The following is a 20354-nucleotide window of genomic DNA, read 5'->3' as shown; positions in this document are numbered from 1 at the left end:
TTCAGCTTAATGGTGATTTGTCATTTTACGTGACCATTTTGGCTCTATAGCATTTTTGTATCAACGTGGTTGAATTTATCGTATACTTCCTTGCCAATTGTGGAACAAATATTTGTACTGTGATAAGACTAAGTAGTTCTGCTCTTGCAGCTGTTTTCTATACAAGTGTTAAACATATTGTATGCAATAAACATAAGTCAGTAGTTTATTTAATTGTTCTTTATCATTTGTGAAGTTTCTGGGAATGGCAACAATAGTAATTAGCACAAAATGTATTGATAGGAAGTCAGAAATATTCAGGTTTTTTTTTCTGCAGAAAGCCTTCAATGCTCTTTGCCATAGTACTCACTTGTTTGGTCGACGTTTAGTACTGGAATGGGCTGACTCTGAAGATACGTTGGAGGCATTACGCCGAAAAACAGCCGAGCATTACTATGGTAAACAAATTTTGTTGCAAATTAGTACTTCAATAGGCGGAAATTATTGAGAATAGTTATTTAGAAAGATATTGTGATTAGTCACACTGTAGGGCATTAATGGAGCGATGTAAGCAGCTTTGTGTTTGCTCCAAGAGTAAGAGAGATGGTGTGGTCGGGTTTTTGGTGGTCGACAGAAGGAGAAAGGAAAGGAAGAGATCTCTGTGATAATGGTCCTGGGGCATACTCACCCCTTCCCATCTCTTTTGGGCTTTTGTCTATTCTGTCTTCTGGTCTTCTTCCTTTCCTCCCTCCTTCTCACCCTCCCTCCTTCTCACCCTCCCTCCCTCCTCACCCTCCTTCTCCCTCCCTCCCTCCTTCTCACACTCCCTCCCTCCTTCTCACCCTCCCTCCCTCCTTCTCACCCTCCCTCCTTCTCACCCTCCTTCACACCCTCCCTCCCTCCTTCACACCCTCCCTCGCTCCTCACCCTCCCTCCTTCTCACCCTCCCTCCTTCTTACCCTCCCTCCCTCCTTCTCACCCTCCCTCCCTCCTCACTCTCCTTCCTTCCTTCTCACCCTCCCTCCTTCTCACCCTCCCTCCCTCCTTCTCACCCTCCTTCTCACCCTCCCTCCCTCCTCACGGAGATGAGGAAGAACTTTTTCAGTCAGAGAGTGGTGAAGGTGTGGAATTCTCTGCCTCAGAAGGCAGTGGAGGCCAGTTCGTTGGATGCTTTCAAGAGAGAGCTGGATAGAGCTCTTAAGGATAGCGGAGTGAGGGGGTATGGGGAGAAGGCAGGAACGGGGTACTGATTGAGAGTGATCAGCCATGATCGCATTGAATGGCGGTGCTGGCTCGAAGGGCTGAATGGCCTACTCCTGCACCTATTGTCTATTGTCACCCTCCCTCCCTCCTTCTCACCCTCCCTCCCTCCTTCTCACCCTCTCTCCCTCCTTCTCACCCTCCCTTCTCACCCGCCCTCCCTCCCTTCTCACCCTCCCTCTCTCCTCACCCTCTCCTTCTCACCCTCCTTCCTTCCTTCTCACCCTCCCTCCCTCCTTCTTACCCTCCCTCCTCCTTCTCACCCTCCCTCCCTCCTTCACAATCTCCCTCCCTCCTTCTCACCCTCCCTCCCTCCTTCTTACCCTCCCTCCCTCCTTCTCACCCTCCCTCCCTCCTTCTCACCCTCCTTCTCACCCTCCTCACCCTCTCTCCCTCCTTCTCACCCTCTCTCCCTCCTTCTCACCCTCCTTCCTTCCTTCTCACCCTCCCTCCCTCCTCCTCACCCTCCCTCCCTCCTCCTCACCCTCCCTCCTCCTCACCCTCCCTCTCTCCTCACCCTCCCTCTCTCCTCACCCTCCCTCCCTCCTTCTCACCCTCCCTCTCACCCTCCCTCTCTCCTTCTCACCCTCCTTCCCTCCTCACCCTCCCTCCTTCTCACCCTCCCTCCTTCTCACCCTCCCTCCCTCCTTCTCACCCTCCCATCCCACCCTCCCTTCTCACTCTCCCTCCCTCCTCCTCACCCTCCCTCTCTCCTTCTCACCTTCCCTCCCTCCTTATCATCCTCCCTGCCTCCATCTTGCGTGCCCTCCCACCCAAAATCAAAATTGGTTAGTCAAAATCTTTGATCATTACATGCAATCCTGGATTTTGACAGCACAGGACAAGGTAAGATCGGATAGTTGTGTCAAAAAATGATGTACCAGTCAAGGAATATGGGATGCTATTTGCTATTGATGCCAACTACTATACTTAAAATAAATATTCTATTTCCACTGCATGACTGTGCTGTACAAGCTCTTTGCAATTCTTTCAAACAACATGAATCTTTATCCTCAAAGTGCAAGTGAAGTAAAATCACAAACAAAACTAGAAAACTGTAACTTTGAAGAATTGATTCAATTTATTATTAGCCTGTATTTCTCAATCGTAAATACAGCAAAACTATCAGCACCTGCTATTGTGATACTGTCAAAATGACAGCAGCTTGTTATTTGTTGCTGGATGTATTGCTTAATATACAGATTCCAAAACTGCTCTCAATGAGCCAGTCTACTCCACCAGAGTCTGAGGAGCTGAAATATCGTGGTGAACTTAAGGTATTTGCAAATGTGTCTTGCTTAAAATATCCTGAAAAAGTTACACTTGATAGATGAGGTCCATGAATGTTTGGTGATGTCCAAAGTCATTATTACTGCTTAGGTAAACACTCAGTCTGCAAAGTAGCTGGGAGCCAAAGGCAATTAATTAATCACTGTTAACATGCACAATTAACACAATTGCAAATTAATGCATTAATCACACACACTAATGGAAAAAAAATTGCACTAGTGATTTCAACCACAAAAGCATTTCACAGTATTTCCTGCTCACATATGGCCTTTCACATTTCCTTGGGGGTCAGGCCATCTCTTCTGTTGATCTGAACTGATTTAGTTTTTGGTTTTAGAGATACAGCAGGGAAATAGCCCCACCCAGTTCATGCTGACCAGCGATCGCCCATTCACACACGTTCTATGTTATCCTTCTTTCTCATTAGGAGCAATTTTACAGAGGCCAATTAACTGACAAACCTGCACGTCTTTGGGATGTGAGGCAAAACTGGAGTAGGAAACCCAGCAGTCACAGGGCGAACATGCAGTCTCCACACAGACAGCATCTGTGCTCAGGATTGAATTTGGGTCTCTGGCGCTGTAAGGCACCAGCTCTACCAGCTGCGCCACAGTGCTGCCCTATAAATTAGTTGACGTTTGACGACAACCAGCAGCAAAAGGATAGTCCTTGCAAAAGTAATCATCAGATTATTGTGAAGACTACCAGTTTGCTACTTACTACCAAATCCCTGACCTTTAAGTTTACTGGGAAATCAATCTATATTGTGATATCTAATACTTTAATTAAATATACCATAATGGCAATAGCCAAAAAAACGGTAGTTGACGATTCAAGAGACTGCAAATGCTGGAGTTTGGAGCAATAAGCAATCTGCTGGGGGAATTCAACAGGTCGAACAGCATCTGTGAGGTTGAGGGGGGGTAGGAATTGTCATTGTTTTCGGTCAAAATCCTGCATCATGACTTGCATGCAGTTGCCTTTCATCAAAAGCCTGTAATAAATGTGTGCAGTCCGCAGAAACTTAAAACTAATGTGATTGTTTTCAAGACTGAAGAAGGGTTTCGACCCGAAACGTCACCCATTCCTTCTCTCCTGAGATGCTGCCTGACCTGCTGAGTTACTCCAGCATTTTGTGAAATAAATACCTTCGATTTGTACCAGCATCTGCAGTTATTTTCTTACACTGATTGTTTTCAAGGTTCTTTCCAACCTCTAGCATCTCCATGGAAATTATTTATTTGATACTACCTAATATGTTGAACTTCTGCCACTTTCTTGTGCTATCAAGCCAAATGAACTTTTTATATTCCCAACAACCCACAGTATTACGCAATATATTTTGGCAAATAAAAATCATCAGTATGTTACTGGTAATTTTTATTTGTTCAGGCCTTAATATGTGGAGTATTCATTTTTTCATGGCTTCTGATTATACAGTGTCCTTGTACCTTTCCCATTACTCAGGTAAGAAAAATAAGAGTTAATTATGATATCTCTCTCTTCCACTTGTGTATCCATTTATCCAAAAAGAAGGCCCATATATCTATGTGAAGGATTCCGACCCAAAATGGTATCTGTCCACTTCCTCCACAGATGTTACCTGACCCACTGAGTTCCTCTAGAATTTTGTTTTTTATACTGTATATATATAATCCAACTTCACCTCTCCATTGAAGCCAAGATCTTCCAACTCTCCCCAGCTGAAAATGGAAAACTAATATTATCTTGCTTCTCTCAACAATTTCATTTGTTACCATTTGTGCTATTACCTTAATCTATGCAGTCTCTATATACTAAATCTCTCTACCAAATCCACCTTCTTCCCACTTCTGAAGATTGCTGATCTCTTCCCGTAACACTCCTTTTTCTACTCAATTCAGTATTGTCTCTAAACCCCTAATCAGCATTGGAAATCATACAGTTTGAGATGACCCACATAGTCATCTGCAAAACACAGCACATTCCCAGCTCTCTTCCCAACCCTGATTAAGAATGATTTCAAGAGCTTTGAATTGATTTTGTGGTTCACTCCATGGTTGTTTTGTATTCACCCTGAGTAATAACTTGGAGTGTTGCATTCCTAAATGCATCCTCTGACCTGGAGTTTTAACTTTTCTTCTTCTTACGTGAGTCCTCAAGATTCGCATTATCTTTCTTTTCCTATGGTTTTGTGGGTTGAGAACTGGCTAATGAGGCTAAAGGGGAAATTGCATTTTTCTGCCAATTACATAATTCCTTGTGCTTATGATGCATGAATTCAAGGTTTTCAATACCATCCCCAATGCTCCTCCATTTTGAGTGGTGTTGGGCCAAAGGTCTCCCATTGGCTGTTGGGGATGTTGTAGTTCTTCAGGGAAACTTGTGAGCATATTAATGAGCATTTTTTTTCAAAGTACCTCCTCTTGACCAAGCTCCTTCCAGTGAATTTGGAAGATTTTGCAGACACAGCATTAGTCCCATTTACAGTGCCTTGAGATGTATGTTGTGAAGTTTAAGAAGCATGTAGAAGGGCAGTTCACTTTTTGTCTTAATCCGCTCGTGACTAGTTTCTCAGTCATTGTGCCTTTCATGTAAACTCTTACTGTTTTCCTCCTTGCTTTATTTGAAAGTCTTCAGTTGCCAACCTCCACGTTATTCCAATTTTCTTGCATAGTATTCACTTTATTTGCTCTGCTTTTTTCACGTAATCTCCACAGAAATGGAAATGTTGAAATCTGGTATGCATATAACATTTATATAATGTTTAGGCTTTCATCTATCTAAATAGCTATTTGCTTTCGTTGAAGGCCAGCCATTAGATCTATTGCAAACTGCACAATTTACTACTCAGGAAGGATTTGTTGAGTTTGCATGTTGTCATTATTTTTTGGGCAATTATGCACAATATTCCTTTTGAAGTGTTCAGCACACCATCAAACATGAATACTTTTGTTTCCCTGAAATCTTCTTGCATTTATAATTCAGGAAAAGCAGTATTTTAAACTCCAAGAGTTTCTCTTGTGTTGAATTCTGACTGCATGAATTCATTAAAGAGCTTTATCATAATTATATTGCTCCTCATTCCTTGAGTTCAGCTCCCACAAATGAAATGCAGGATTATAAACGTGTAGTCTGACAACAAAAACTCACTGGAGGGGTTAACTGAGTTGTTGAGGGAAAAGGTCAAAGTATCATCAACAGAAAATGTTCACTATGGGATAACACAAAGGTGATGAAAATAAGGGTTGATGAGAATGGCAGAGATGGATCCTTGGCGTTTCCAGAGATAATAGAATGGGTAACAGAGTTATTGTTTTGAGATTGATAGATAGGAGTGGAAACAAGCTAAGGCAATTCCTAAAAGTGGGGATGATGGAGTAAATGTGTTGAAGGATGATAATGTAGTTCACTGTCAGAGGCTGCAGAGCAGTCACAGAGGGCAGGAATGAATGATGCTACATGCTCATGTCCTTTGTGATTTTCATAAGCACTATTTTGCTATAAGGGTAATGTCAGTAATCCGATTACAGTGAGGGGGATATAGACTGGTGACATGTTCATATTCTTGAGAGGGGGTTGATAATGGTTAACGTTATTATTCATGGATAGTTAGTGATAGATAGTGGATGTGGTGTATGTCTCTTAGCTATTAAAGAAAATGCTGCTTTAAAATTAGTATGTTGCAACTGCCTTCGGAATCCAAGGCACTTGGTTGCTTATTGCAACACTGTGCCCCTTGTTGGCATCTTCAACTGAAGATAACTACCATAATCAGCAGTTGTGTTCTTGTGTTTGATTATGATCTGATTGTGTTTGCACTGATTATGTGAAATTCTACTCTCAACTAGTTTAAAAGTACCCACAATACGCTATACAGGCAATGTAGATGGGATACACAGAGTCAAAGGCTCTGGAAAAGATTGGTTGAGTGTACAAATTGAAAAAACATGGTATAAGAGAAGACATTTGTCAAAACTAAAATAATATTAATACACACAACAAGGGGCTCAAAATGAGATTGCTGGAAACTCTCAAATTCTATAAAGTGAAAGAAGCATTTAGTGTTTATTTGGCATATTTGGACAAGTTCTTCAAGGTCAACAACATGATAGAAAATGCTGAAGGATGCGGCACTGACATTTTTGAGGAAAGAACAGCAACCTTTGTGGTACAGGTTGGCTACAATAAAATTCCAATAATCCACTAACCAACTGTTCGGAGATACCTATGGTTTGACATGGGCTGACCAAGTAATGTTTGTTGTGCTCTCATTCGTTTTTAATTTACTTGTTCTCTGGGAATTTTATCATAATTCTGTGTAACATCCAAAAACAAAGTATTAAAAAAGCTAAATGTTGGATTAACTCAGCGGGTCGGGCAGCATCTGTGAAGGGTGTGGATAGACGATATTTCAAGTCCCAACGTGAAACGTTACCTATCCAGTTTCTCTACAGAAGCTGCCTGACACTGAGTTACTCCAGCACTTTGTGTTTTGCTTAAAATTCCAGCATCTCAATTTCCTTGCATCTCCATTTTAATAAAAACTGGGGTGTTGATATTAAAAACATTCAAATCGGTAGAGTCCTGATTGTACTATATTACTGGAGTTTCACTATATATGCTACACTCTAGTTTGGCAATGTAAAGCCGAGCAGTTTCACTGCTGCTAGTTTCATTGAGCTATTTTAGTATTAAACCTTTGCCATTCTGGCAATGTTGGATACTTTCCATGTACATCCAGTATCCTGGGGGAATTAGGGAAAGGGGTACTTGCCAAATTAATGAGAATATAGACCAACAAATCTACTGGACTTGATGTCTACATGTGTGGGAAGGAACTGCAGATGCTGGTTTAAACCGAAGATAGACACAAAAAGCTGGAGTAACTCAGTGGGGCAAGCAACGTCTCTGGAGCGAAGGAATGGGTGACGTTTTGGATCTCGACCTGAAACGTCACTCATTCCTTCTCTCCAGAGGTGCTGCCTGTCCCACTGAGTTACTCCAGCTTTCTGTGTCTATAGATGGTCTACATGTTTGACATCTAAAAGATAGAGTTGTAGAGATTGAGAAAGTATTCCTTAAGTTCAGCTCTCATAAATGAAAAACGAAGTCATCTCCCACAGTGGGAAAGTCTTATTAGAATGGTATGGGTCTTTGGTAAGACAACCTGGAGTATTACGAATAGTTTTGATGTCCTTAACAAAATGTACAATTGCCTTAGAAGCCATGCAATAAAGTTTTATTATATTGATTCTTCAGGAGAAGTAATTGTCTTATGAGGGAGGGTTGAACAGTTGAGTCAGAATGCATCATGGAATTTAGAAGAAGAGTAAAAGCTCTCATTGAACTGTAAAGGTCCCCTGAAGGACCCGGTCTAGTTAGATGCTAACTAGTTAAAGGATTAGTTAAAGAGGATTGTTCCCCTGCTGATAGAATCCAGACACAGGAGAAAAAGTGGTGAACTAAAACTGGGATGAAGAAGAATTTGTTTCTTCTGCTGGTTGTGATTCATTTTACTTTACTGCCACAGAGAATTATGGTTGCTGAATCATTAAAATAAGGCTGGGAATTTTGGACTTGTGGATTTAAGGCGTAATGGTGATCCAGTCACGAAAATGGAGATGAAGTTTTAAATCAGTTGATCCATTAAATAACTGCATCTCTGAAGTGACTTGAAGGACCTTGTACCTGCTTCTGCTTAAGTTTGTGTTCTTACAAGGTTAAGGACAATGCAAATGCAATAAGTACAAACCTGCGTTTGCAGTATATATATTGTGGTTCTTCTGAAAATGCAGAAATAGTTTCAAGTGAAGGTGAAAGATATCCTGGCATGTGAGTAAACCTGCTATTTAACGTGCCCGGTGGGTGCAGCAAGGTGAATTATAATGCTACGTTTACAGAATGTTGCAGATGGAAAGACTGCACATAAAGTCTGAATTCACTTTCAGAAGAAACTTCTTTATTACAAATTGGCCAACAGCGGCGTTACTCATCCTTGAACGATTGGTCTTCAATCTAAAGAGGCCATTGTTTTTAATATTTTGTATCTAGTTTGTGCCCGTTCTCTCTGCCCTGCATGCACTGTGAACACAGTGAGCTAAACTTTCATTTGCACAGCTGTGCTTTAGCGTTCTGTGTGCTACATAAGCCGTGTGCGGTTCTGTTACCACCCGCGAGTCTAAGATAGGGGTTAGTCTGGTAAATAGTCTTGAGATGACTGTAGTTTATTTAGCCTGCGGCTTATAGCTGAAGTCAGTACTAACTCGTTCCAACCAGACTTGGGAGCATCTATTCAGCCTTGTAAGCATCCTGCTGTTTCCGTTACCAAATGGAATCCATACAGTGTCAAGCAACCGTAACATTAGCAGGCGACATCTTCAAAATTCCCATTCCAACTATAATGCAAGTATAGCGAAGAACCACAGGAATTACTATGATGAAAGACCTAAAGGTCAAGAGTTGTTCAACCTTTAAGAAACAAAATTTACAGTGATATTTTGAATGCATCAAGTAGTTTATGCAATTTGATTTTCACGCTAAATCTTAATCGTGAAAGAAGATACAATTGTTTTAAATGTGTGTATGGTCCATGTATTCTTTATCACATGTCATCAACACTGGAAGTTTGGGAAATAGAGTAAGAAATCTTCATTGATAGACAATGATGTTTTGTGGGGAACTAAATAGTAGAGCTGTATATTGTGACTGTGGATCCACTTCCATAATTTCTGATGTATGATTAAACACCTGTATTTTTCTTTTACCCTTTATGTATTACATAACAATATTGATTCAAGCTTTCAGTCTTTAGACTCCAGGGAGTCTGATGGTTGCCATGAGGAAATTTTGTGAAGGCAGAGCTAAATTACTATTGACTTGTTCTTGTGGTGTACTGCCAACATTTCAGTCCTTTGCTGCCAACAGCCATCTGTAGTCTCCTGCCAGGTGAAATCTGGAAATGATTATGGAGGCTGCTGTTGCTCGCAGCATTGATCAAAGTATTAACACACAAGATTAAAAAATTATACAACCATGCACTGAAAAGTTAGTGGAAATGAGAAATTTTTAAAAATGCAACAGAGGAGGAAGTTTGACATGATTGTTTAATCCAAAGAAGAAAGTGTAAAGAGACGTCCTTTGCACACAGAGTCTTTTACTGGATATTGTTTATTAATGTCACTACACAAGATATGCCCTAGCTGTCCGTGGTCATCACTGGAACTAGAGAGCGAGCTGGAGGTGGGGAAGCTACAATTATACAAGAGACAATGGGGAGTGGTTAGTAGTGGTGAGGTCACTATGTTAAAGGAACATGCACTGATCTACATCCTTCCTCTTGGAAACAAAAGTGACCATGGCTCATGCGCTAGGCTCAAACTACAAGCAGGGAGCAGATAGAATGCAGCACAACACAGACTACTCGTACACACCGTACCGGACAGGCGGCCTGACCACTCTCCCAGAGCGGGTGCGCAACCCACCATCCCCTCCGGTCGAAGGAACAGCATGGACGGGTGCGGGTACAGAGGCTGGGGAACCAGGGGAAGGAGGAGGACTGGGAAGCGATACACGCGCAGGCGAGGGAGGGGAAGGGGGCTGGGGCGACTGCGGACGTACCGGAGCAGGAGGCACATCAGGCACCGGGGACTGGACGGGAGGTGAATACGGGACCGCGGGAGGCGGTGCAGGCTCGTTTACCAGCATCAGGTGCTGGCGGGTACGACGGTACACGGTGCCCTCGTAGTTGACCAGGTACGACCGTGGAGAGTCAGCATTGCCGACGACCACGGCCAGCCGGTGGTGACCGGAGGTGGACTCCATCCGGACAACCTGGCCCGCGAACAGAGGTGGAAGGGGACGGGACGATTTGTCAAAGGAGCGCTTCTGAATGAGCTGCTTTTCAGTGATGCGCTCCCTGACAGCGGCAGTGCTCCGAGCCGTGGGTTGCAGGGATTGCTGGGAGACGGGGATAGGGGGTCTAGTGGTGCGGGACATGAGGCGCTGGGCAGGGGAACCGAGCGCGGGGTCCCGGGAGATGTTGCGGAGGTTGAGGAGGGCAAGGTACAAGTCCGAACTGTCAAGCCGGCAACGTTCCATCAGTTCCTTAGCGCTGCGAACAGCGCGCTCTGCAAGTCCATTGCTTTGCGGGTACTCGGGGCTGCTGGTGATGTGGCGAAAGTTCCACCGGGTGGCGAAAGCAGCAAACTCCGCGCTGGTAAACTGGCTGCCGTTGTCGGACTGGAGAGATGCCGGGGAACCAAAGGTAGAGAAGTGGCGGCGAAGCTTCCCGATGACGGCAGCAGACGTGAGGGACGGCAGCAGGTCCACCTCGAACCAGCTGGAGTAGGAGTCCACCAGGACCAGGTAGTGTTTGCCACGCCACTCGAAAATATCGGCGGCAACAGCCATCCACGGCAACTCGGGAGCCGGCTGCTGCAGGAGAGGCTGGCGCTGCTGATGAGGTAATAGGCTGTTGCAGGCAGCGCAGGCGGAGACCCTGTCCCGGATGTCCTTGACCATGCCAGGCCAGTAAAACTGTGCTTGGGCCTGGGATAACGTGGCCTCCACCCCTGGGTGTCCGTTGTGGGCAGTCTGGAAGTAGTGATCTCGCAGCGCAGCCGGCACCACAACCTTGTGACCCTTCACCACCACGCCCGCGTGCAGCACCAGTTCATCCCGAACCAGGAAGTAGGGCACGGCACCAGCCGGCAGGGAAGACCGTCGTTCAGGCCAGCCACGGCGGATGACGCCCTCAAGCTGTTGAAGGTTCGGATCAGCGGCAGTGTGTGTGACCAGGGACTGCATCTGCCAAGATGGAACGATGTTGACGTTCAACACCATCAGGTCAGCCGATTCGTACGGATGGCGGGAAATGGAAGGTAGTGGGGCACGGGACAAAGTGTCTGCCACGAACATCTCCTTGCCTTTGCGGTACACGATTTCGAATGTAAAACGCTGCAGCTGCAGCATCATTCGCTGCAAGCGGGACGAGGCTGCGTGGATGGGCTTGTTTAAAATAGACACCAGCGGCTGGTGGTCAGTTTCGATGGTGAAAGTTTTTCCCAGAACGTAGTCTCTGAATTTGGAGCACGCGAACACCACGGCAAGGAGCTCCTTTTCAATCTGGGCGTAGCGCTGTTCAGCAGGGGTCATTGTGCGAGAGGCATAGGAGACGGGCAGCTGTCGGTCGTCGTAGAGCTGCAGGCAGGCAGCACCAAGGCCGAACCGAGATGCATCGCAGGTGAGGACGATTGGCCTGTTCAGGTCGAAAAACTGCAAAGTGGGGGTCCGTGCGAGTCTGGACCTCAGGGCCACGAAGGCCGATTGGTGGTGCGGGAGCCAGACCCAGGCATTGTCCTTCTTGGTCAGCTCCCTCAGGGGGGCACTCAGTTCGCTGAGGTCGGGTATGAACTTACCCAAGTAGTTGACCATGCCCAGGAAGCGCTGCAGGCCGGGCACGTCAGTGGGAGCGGGCATTTCGGTGATCGCCGCCGTCTTCTCGGGGTCTGGCTTCAGGCCCCCCGCCGTGAAAACGTGGCCGACGTAGGTGACTTCCTCAACGCGGAACCGACACTTCCTTCGATTAAGCTTGAGATTGATCTCACGAGCCTTGTCCAGGACTTGGCGGAGGTGTCGGTCATGCTCAGCGACGTCCCTCCCGTACACCAGGATGTCATCCACAATGATGGCGCACGGCAACCCAGCAAACAGCTGCTCCATCGTACGCTGAAAAACCTCGCTTGCCGAGTTGATCCCAAAAGGCATGCGGAGGAAACGGAACCTGCCGAACGGTGTGCTGAAGGTGGTCATCACTGGAACTAGAGAGCGAGCTGGAGGTGGGGAAGCTACAATTATACAAGAGACAATGGGGAGTGGTTAGTAGTGGTGAGGTCACTATGTTAAAGGAACATGCACTGATCTACAGAAAGTACTATTTCTCCCTTGCAATATATTATATATTTAATAATATGAATTTGAACATGGCTTATTTCAGTTACTATTACCTGTCCATTTGCTATAATTTTCATGAAAGAGACGTTTCTGTGAAGCAGAACAGAAAAGTCAGAAGTCCATGTCAAGCAGCATTTGTGAAGAGAGAAATAGTTAACAAACCATGATTTGCTGATAATTCTATGGCAGTTCCATGGAGAAACATTTAGCTCTCTGTTGGTTAATCTGATTTCCCACTTTGTCTGAACTCTGGGAGTGGAATGAAGTTGTGCAGAACTGAGAAGTTTGATGCACACTGTTTTTGATCACCCTTCAGTTTTATATGCATAGTGAGATCCCATTCATTTGGGGTTGTTGACTTGGAGTAAAAACATTGATGCAAGTATGAACTCAAGTGAGTTTTTATTTTACTCAATCTCTATAACTAAACTGTATTTTTGTGGAAGTATGTTAATTTTTTTCCATATTTTGTTTACTTAAATCTCTCACCTATTCTTTATTGGCTGATAGTCAAAGACAAGGGCGCCACGTTGGCACTGTAGAGTTGCTGCCTTACAGCGGCAGGGACCCAGGTTCGATCCTGGCTGTGGGTGTTCTCCTTACGGAATTTGTGCGTTCCCCCCGTGACCTGCGTGGGTTTTCCCCGGGTGCTCCGGTTTCTTTCCACACTCCAATGACTTTCAGGTTTGTAGGTTAATTGGCTTCGGTAAAAATTTGTAAATTTTCCCATGTGTGTGGCAGTGCTAATGTATGGGGGTAGCTGGTTGGCTGAGACTCGGTGGGCTGATGGCCCTTTTTTCCACGCTGAATCTCTAAAGGAAACTAAAATCTCTTAGAAATAGTTAACACCTTTGAGAGAGGTCCAGCATCTCCAGTTTCGCTTTCTTGAGTCCATCACCTGAGGACAATTTGCCACTTACAGACTGGTCTGCTTCACGGAACATTCGTATCAGAGAGGCCTGGAGTTCATTCTGACCTGCAGAGCTGCAGATGGTTAGTTCAGATGCTGGACCTATACTGGAGGGATGAGAATAAAAACTGTCAAGATTGGCATGATGATGCCCATGGCTTAAAGAAAGTGACTTCAGCAGATTATTAATCTGTTCCAGCCACAGATACAGCCTGACTTACTGAATATTTTTGGCATTTTCTATTTCTTTTCAGTGTTCTGTATCAACGATATTTTGCTTTTTCACTGTTGTGTGAACTAAGAAATGGTTGCATCTATTCACTGGTGTATGTAATTGTTTATATATATGTGAAAAGTATTGCATTCACAAAATGCTGGAGTAACTCAGCAGGTCAGGCAGCATCTCAGGAGAGAAGGAAGAAGTATTGCATGTAGCACCGATTTTGTGTTGGACATTATTGTTTTCTTTCTCTTGGCTCGTCTCTGTCCCCGTGCTAAAGACTCAAAACCATAAGAAATATGAGCAGCGGACCATAATCCCCTTGAGCCTATTTCACCATTTGGTAAAATTATGGTCGTCCCTCTACCTCGAGTCTGCATTGCTGTCTGATGTTTCTTCCCCCTTGCCCTAGATTCCCTTTACCATGCATCCGGGCCTTGAACGTACTCAACGTTCAAGTTTCCATATTTCTCTGCAGTAGAGAGTTTCAAAGACTCAGTCTGAGTGAAGAAATCTCTCCGTATCTCAGTATTTCTATACACTCCATCAAGAGGAAGCAGTGATAGTCAATCTGCCTTGAGTTTTTCCAATGAAATGGCCAATTTTTGTCGTCCGTAGTTAGTATGGAGTCAGCCTGCTCAGCTTCACATTGGTTCCTAGTTGAAGTCCAAAATCAGAAGCCCGATGCCAACATCACAATGACTCTATTCTTCATTAATTTTGGGGAGACCACAATATTCCATACGCCAGGTGTGATCTCACCAAAGCACTGTAAAGTTCCTGGAAATCTTCCTTATTCCTCTGTTCCCACACCCTTATCACAAAACCCCATTTACCATTTGTCTTGCTTAATGCTTATTAGACTACCACTAATTTGTTTGTTTCAAGTGCAAAGACCCCAGTGTCTTCATCTGTCTCAGATGAAGGGTTTTTGACCTGGAGGAACTCAATCTGCTGGTTTACCAAAAAAAACACATTGCTGGAGTAACTCAGCGGGTCAGGCTGCATCTCTGGATGGACATGCAGGAAGAGACCTGACCCAAAGCGTCACCTATGCATGTCCTTCAGAGATGCTGCCTGACCCGCTGAGTTACTCTACCACTTTGTGTTTTTCTTTGGACTTTGACCAGAAATGTTGACTGGCGCATCGAAGGCTGAGGGGAGACCTGATAGAAGTTTATAAAATTCTGAGAGGTAGAGTGGACGGTCAGAATCTTTTCCCCAGAATGGAAATGTCAAATATTAGAGGGAATAGCATGAAGGTGAGAGGGGGAAGGTTTAAATCTGAAATGTGCTACTAGGGGATATGAGAGAGGGAGAGGTGGATTGCTGGAATCGGATATGATAGTAATGTTTAAGAGCCATTTAGACAGACACATGACAGGCAGGGAACAGAGGGATATGGATCATGTGCCGGCAGATGGAATTGGTTTAATTTGGCATTGTGGTCAGCATAGACTGATGCCAAAGTGCTTACCCCTGTGCTGTAATGTTCTTTGTTCACTTTCCACAGATGCCGCTTGACTGGCTGAGTTCTTACAGTTTCCAGCATATGCAGTTTTATTTGTTTCCCAATATAAATCAAATATTTTCATAATGATATGAAAACCATGTGAAGATTTATTTTTGAGGTTGCTTCAGTATTTGCATGTAAGGGATGAAATTATACAGTGTTGCATACATTTGCATGATACATTTACATCATTCTCTATTGACAGTATAAGAAAATAACTGCAGATGCTGGTACAAATCGATTTATTCACAAAATGCTGGAGTAACTCAGCAGGTCAGGCAGCATCTCGGGAGAGAAGGAATGGGTGACGTTTCGGGTCGAGACCCTTCTTCAGACTGATGTCGGGGGTGGGACAAAGGAAGGATATAGGTGGAGACAGGAAGATAGAGGGAGATCTGGGAAGGAGGAGGGGAAGGGAGGGACAGAGGAGCTATCTGAAGTTGGAGAAGTCAACGTTCATACCACCGGGCCGCAAACTGCCCAGGCGAAATATGAGGTGCTGCTCCTCCAATTTCCGGCGGGCCTCACTATGGCACTGGAGGAGGCCCATGACAGAGAGGTCAGACTGGGAATGGGAGGGGGAGTTGAAGTGCTGGGCCACCGGGAGATCAGTGGCGTTAATGCGGACCGAGCGCAGGTGTTCAGCGAAGCGATCGCCGAGCCTGCGCTTGGTTTCGCCGATATAGATGAGTTGACATCTAGAGCAGCGGATGCAATAGATGAGGTTGGAGGAGGTGCAGGTGAACCTCTGTCTCACCTGGAAAGAATGTTTGGGTCCTTTGATGGAGTTGAGGGGGGAGGTAAAGGGACAGGTGTTGCATCTCGTGCGGTTGCAAGGGAAAGTGCCCGGGGTTAGGGTGGTTTGGGTAGGAAGGGACGAGTGGACCAGGGAGTTGCGGAGGGAACGGTCTCTGCGGAATGCAGAGAGGGGAGGGGATGGGAAGATATGGCCAGTGGTGGGGTCCTGTTGTAGGTGACGGAAATGTTGGTGGATGATATGTTGGATCCGCTGGCTGGTGGGGTGGAAGGTGAGAACGAGGGGGATCCTGTCCTTGTTGCGAGTGGGGGGATGGGGAGCAAGAGCGGAGCTGCGGGATGTAGAAGAGACCCTAGTGAGAGCCTCATCTATAATGGAGGAGGGGAAGCCCCGTTTTCTGAAAAACGAGGACATCTCGGAAGCCCTAGTCTGAAACACCTCATCCCGGGCACAGATGCGGCGTAGACGGAGGAATTGGGAGTAGGGGATAGACTTTTTGCAGGGGACCGGGTGGGAAGAAGTGTAGTCCAGATAGCTGTGCGAGTCGGTGGGCTTGTAATAAATGTCCGTCACTAATTTTTCTCCTGTGATGGAGATGGTGAGGTCCAGAAACGGGAGGGAGATGTCAGAGATAGTCCAGGTATATTTAAGGGCAGGATGGAAATTGGAGGTGAAGTGTATAAAGTCAGTGAGTTCTGCATGGGTGCAAGAGGTAGCACCAATGCAGTCGTCGATGTAGCGGAGGTAGAGTTCGGGGATGGGGCCAGTGTACGTCTGGAACAGGGATTGTTCGACGTACCCGACAAAGAGGCAGGCGTAGCTAGGGCCCATGCGAGTGCCCATAGCTACGCCTCTGGTTTGGAGGAAGTGGGAGGAGTCAAAGGAGAAGTTGTTGAGGGTCTCTATTGACCTTGACAGCTGATTCATCAGTTGCACATTTTAATATATCTTTCATTGGCATATTTCTTTGCTAATTCATACTTTCAGTTCTAAATGCAGTGACCTCCTAATGTCAACTTAGACTTTTGAAAATACTGAGAAAAAAGGAGTTTCCCAGCAGCAAAGAAAAAAGAAACTGGAAAGTGAATCTCTTTGAATTAATACTTAAGTTTTATCCAGAGTGCGCAACTGGAAGTCTGTGTTGTGCCAGTCCGAACTGATTAGTGCTAGGAGTTGATTTGAAAGAGTCAATAAAATAGATGACACCTTTGTATACTGCCTTACTACGATGTATTTATGATTGTTTACGTATGTGTTGATATGTGCGGGTATCTGCTTGAATATTATGTTGCTGATTTGGATAAATGTGTATGTGCACGAAATTCCATTTATAGATCGATTCACTGTTTCATTAAGTACAATGAAACACTGAAATTCATGGCAAAGAAGAATCATTCCGTGATGGGCAAAATTTGAGTTAAGCTTTTCCTGTATTCACAATTTTCAAAAAGCAAAACAACTGCAGATGCTAAAAGTCTGAAATAAAAACAGGAACCGATAGAAATAGTTAAGAGTTCGGGTACCACTTGTGGAGAGAGAACAGATGTTGACCTACTGAACATTTCTATGATATTTTGTTTTAATTTCAGTTTTCAGGCTGTATCGTTGTAAGTTATGTGGTTCACATCCTCCCATTTTTTTAAAGCATGTTTGCCTTCCCTGCCTCAACCACCACTTCAAAGTTTGAAACCCTACCCATACTTAAGTGATGTTTCTCTCTTTAAATCCCCTTCAGCCATTCTTTCTCATTTATCTCTTATCTATTGTATCTACGTCTCATAGCTGAGGTCAAAAAATAAGGAAGGCAGATAAAAGTAGAAAAGTTGAAAGCAATTGCACTATCTCAGCTCCTCCATGATTTCATGTACTTTAGTTAAATTTTCTCACTGCCTTCTTCATTCTAAGGAAAAAAAGATCCTCGCCAAGTTCACTTTAAAACTGGAATTCTTTACCTCTGGAAACATCTTGAAAAACTCCTTTTTACATTATTATGCCATGATGAGATTCGTGTAGTAAGGTGATTATAACTGCACACAATAGTCAACAATAGCCATGCTACTGTTCCAGTATAACATCTTTGCCCTTGTATTTTAAAAGGGACTTATCTATATATCTTGTTATCTTTGAATTATGCACTCCATGATCTCTCTCTTTAAACTGTTTGAAATCCTACCCTTGCCTTTTTGGTGAATAGTAATAATTGTGTGTGCAGTTGTATTGGTCATTAATATTGATTCTCAAAACATTTCTTCATGTCAGGTTTTAATCAGTGAAAAGTTTGTTAATGTGGATTGAAGAATTATACAATTTCCTGAAGGATATGTCGGCTAGGTAAATTAAATCCAAAAACTCAGCTATCTTTGGTAAAATTGCTAGATGATGCACAGGTTATTAACTGCGAAGTAAACAGTTTTGAATATGGCCCGATTATCAAATGTTACATAGAAACATAGAAAATAGATGCAGGACTAGGCCATTTGGTCCTTCGAGCCAGCGCCGCCATTCAATATGATCATGGCTCATCATCCAAAATCAGTTCCCCGTTCCTGCTTTCTCCCCATATACCTTGATTCCGTTGGGCCGAAGAGCTATATATGGTGACTCTCCATTCATAAGGAAGGTTAGTAGGTTGTGGTTATCTGTTGTCTATGAAAGTATACCCTATCATAAATCCCTATTTTCCCTGAGAGCTGTGTGTAAATTGGAAAATACAAGCACAATTCCCTTTCTTAACAATGCATTTTCATGACTTTCTTACCTGTTTGTGGTCGACTCTTTTTTTTAATGGTCCATGCCACCAAACCAGTTTGACTACAAATTAAGCTTTTGAAAGTACGAGATGAAAGATAAACATTATTTGCTCTTGGAATATTTCTACAGGGATTCAACCATGACTGAAGCAGTATAATTCCCATAGAACTGGTAGAAATAGCCAGCATTGCTTTTTATTACATGTATAGAAGATTGCTTTAGAAAAATTAAGCACAATGCAGTTCCTTTTGGAACATAATGAATTTTGCCTGTGATCATCTCAGTTGAGTTTTGTTCCACAATATTCAAACCATCACAATGCTCGTTTATACTCTGCTGGAATTAATGCTTTTTTTTGGGCAGGTCAATTGAATTTGTATTCATTCATTGAATTTGGCTCTAACTGGACGATCAAAGGATTTTTATTATTATAAATAAGTACAGCAATTTGCATACTCAACATTTTTCTGAATGAAAATCGTATTGGATTAAAAAAAACTAAAATTACATCATTTGTGATTTACCACAGCTTTTTACCAGTATTGCACAAGGCTCCACTCTTAAAACTTTAATAATCAATAGTTTAATATTTTCATTAGTTAAAAAAAAAAGATTTATTAGTTATTACAGCAACCGTTGCGATTTATTAGTTATTACAGTGCCTGGAGGGCGATACATAACTTCTGCTGCCCAAACGCAACAAGAAGACAGCAACATTTTTTTGAAATGTTTCAAAATGTTTTAAGTTATTACAGAGGCACTAAGACTTAGTCAGAAGGCAGCCTTACCTTTTTGTAAAGGCTGTCAAGGAAGTTTATTGGTAGTTCTTTAACTGTGTGCCAGCCAAGGCCTACTTTGAGTTCAATGGACATCTTCCAGTGGGGGGTGGGGGGGGGGGGGGCGGGTTGGGGGGATGTGGGGCCCATCTTGTTCAATCCTTTGCATCCAACCCAGATAAATGTGTGTGAGTGAGGACAGCATGGTGTAAGCCTAATCTTACTCCATTCAGTTTTTTAGTTTGTACTAGAGTCCAAAGATTTCAGCCCCTGTGGCAGCCCGACAATCAGACGGTTGTTAGAATATACAACTTTTTTCTTAGTTCCTTCAAAAATGATTTAGTGGTAGCTATTTATTGCCAGAACAAAAATTCTTTTTGATGTGTGTTCCCCAGGCAAATTGTTCAGATTTTATTCATCGTTACTTTCCAGTGTTGCAGTGCAAGTGATAAACCTGCCTGATAAGTGCTAGAAGTGAGCGTGATTGTCATGGCAAATAGCAGTGATACGGTACTGCAGCGACTTCCAGTTATTTATAGACATATATTCAAATATTGCATTAGCATAGACAGTGTTGCCATTTAGTCATCTGAAATATTTGCAAGTGAATATTAAATAGCCTCTGGTTAATATGTATAGTAATGCTAGAAAGGATGATCTTATTGCTGTCACATGACCTGCCTTGTGTCTACCTGCTTTGAAATTTCCATGTGTCTCATGCATGACATTGACTTTATCATTCAGTGCAGTTCTACAGCTTTAGGATTATTTTCTTTTCAAAATAATATTTTATTACCAAAAACATGATGACTAAAATGGAGGAATTGTATGAGACATTACAAAGCTGGAGTAATTGTGTATTTTTGACATAAATTGATGATTCATACTTGTGCTATTATTCAGAACTGGTATAAAGCTTTGTGGCTGAAAATATTTTTAAAATTCTTTAAGTTGCAGTTGCTTAG

At 43.6% G+C, this 20354-nt stretch overlaps 1 protein-coding gene across 2 annotated transcripts in view; it reads left to right on the top strand.

Moving 5' to 3' along the window:
* The window catches only part of rbm19 (RNA binding motif protein 19), a 217189-nt gene that overhangs the window by 93420 nt on the left and 103415 nt on the right, over positions 1-20354 (top strand). For both annotated transcript variants that reach the window (XM_078421227.1, XM_078421226.1), the window contains exon 23: positions 317-437. In XM_078421227.1, the coding sequence (XP_078277353.1) occupies positions 317-437 (121 nt within the window). The remainder of the gene's footprint in view (positions 1-316; positions 438-20354) is intronic.

The sequence above is a fragment of the Rhinoraja longicauda genome, chromosome 25 (genome assembly GCF_053455715.1).
Source record: "Rhinoraja longicauda isolate Sanriku21f chromosome 25, sRhiLon1.1, whole genome shotgun sequence".
In the NCBI taxonomy this organism is placed as follows: Eukaryota; Metazoa; Chordata; class Chondrichthyes; order Rajiformes; family Arhynchobatidae; genus Rhinoraja; species Rhinoraja longicauda.
This window is presented reverse-complemented; position numbering and strand designations above follow the sequence as displayed.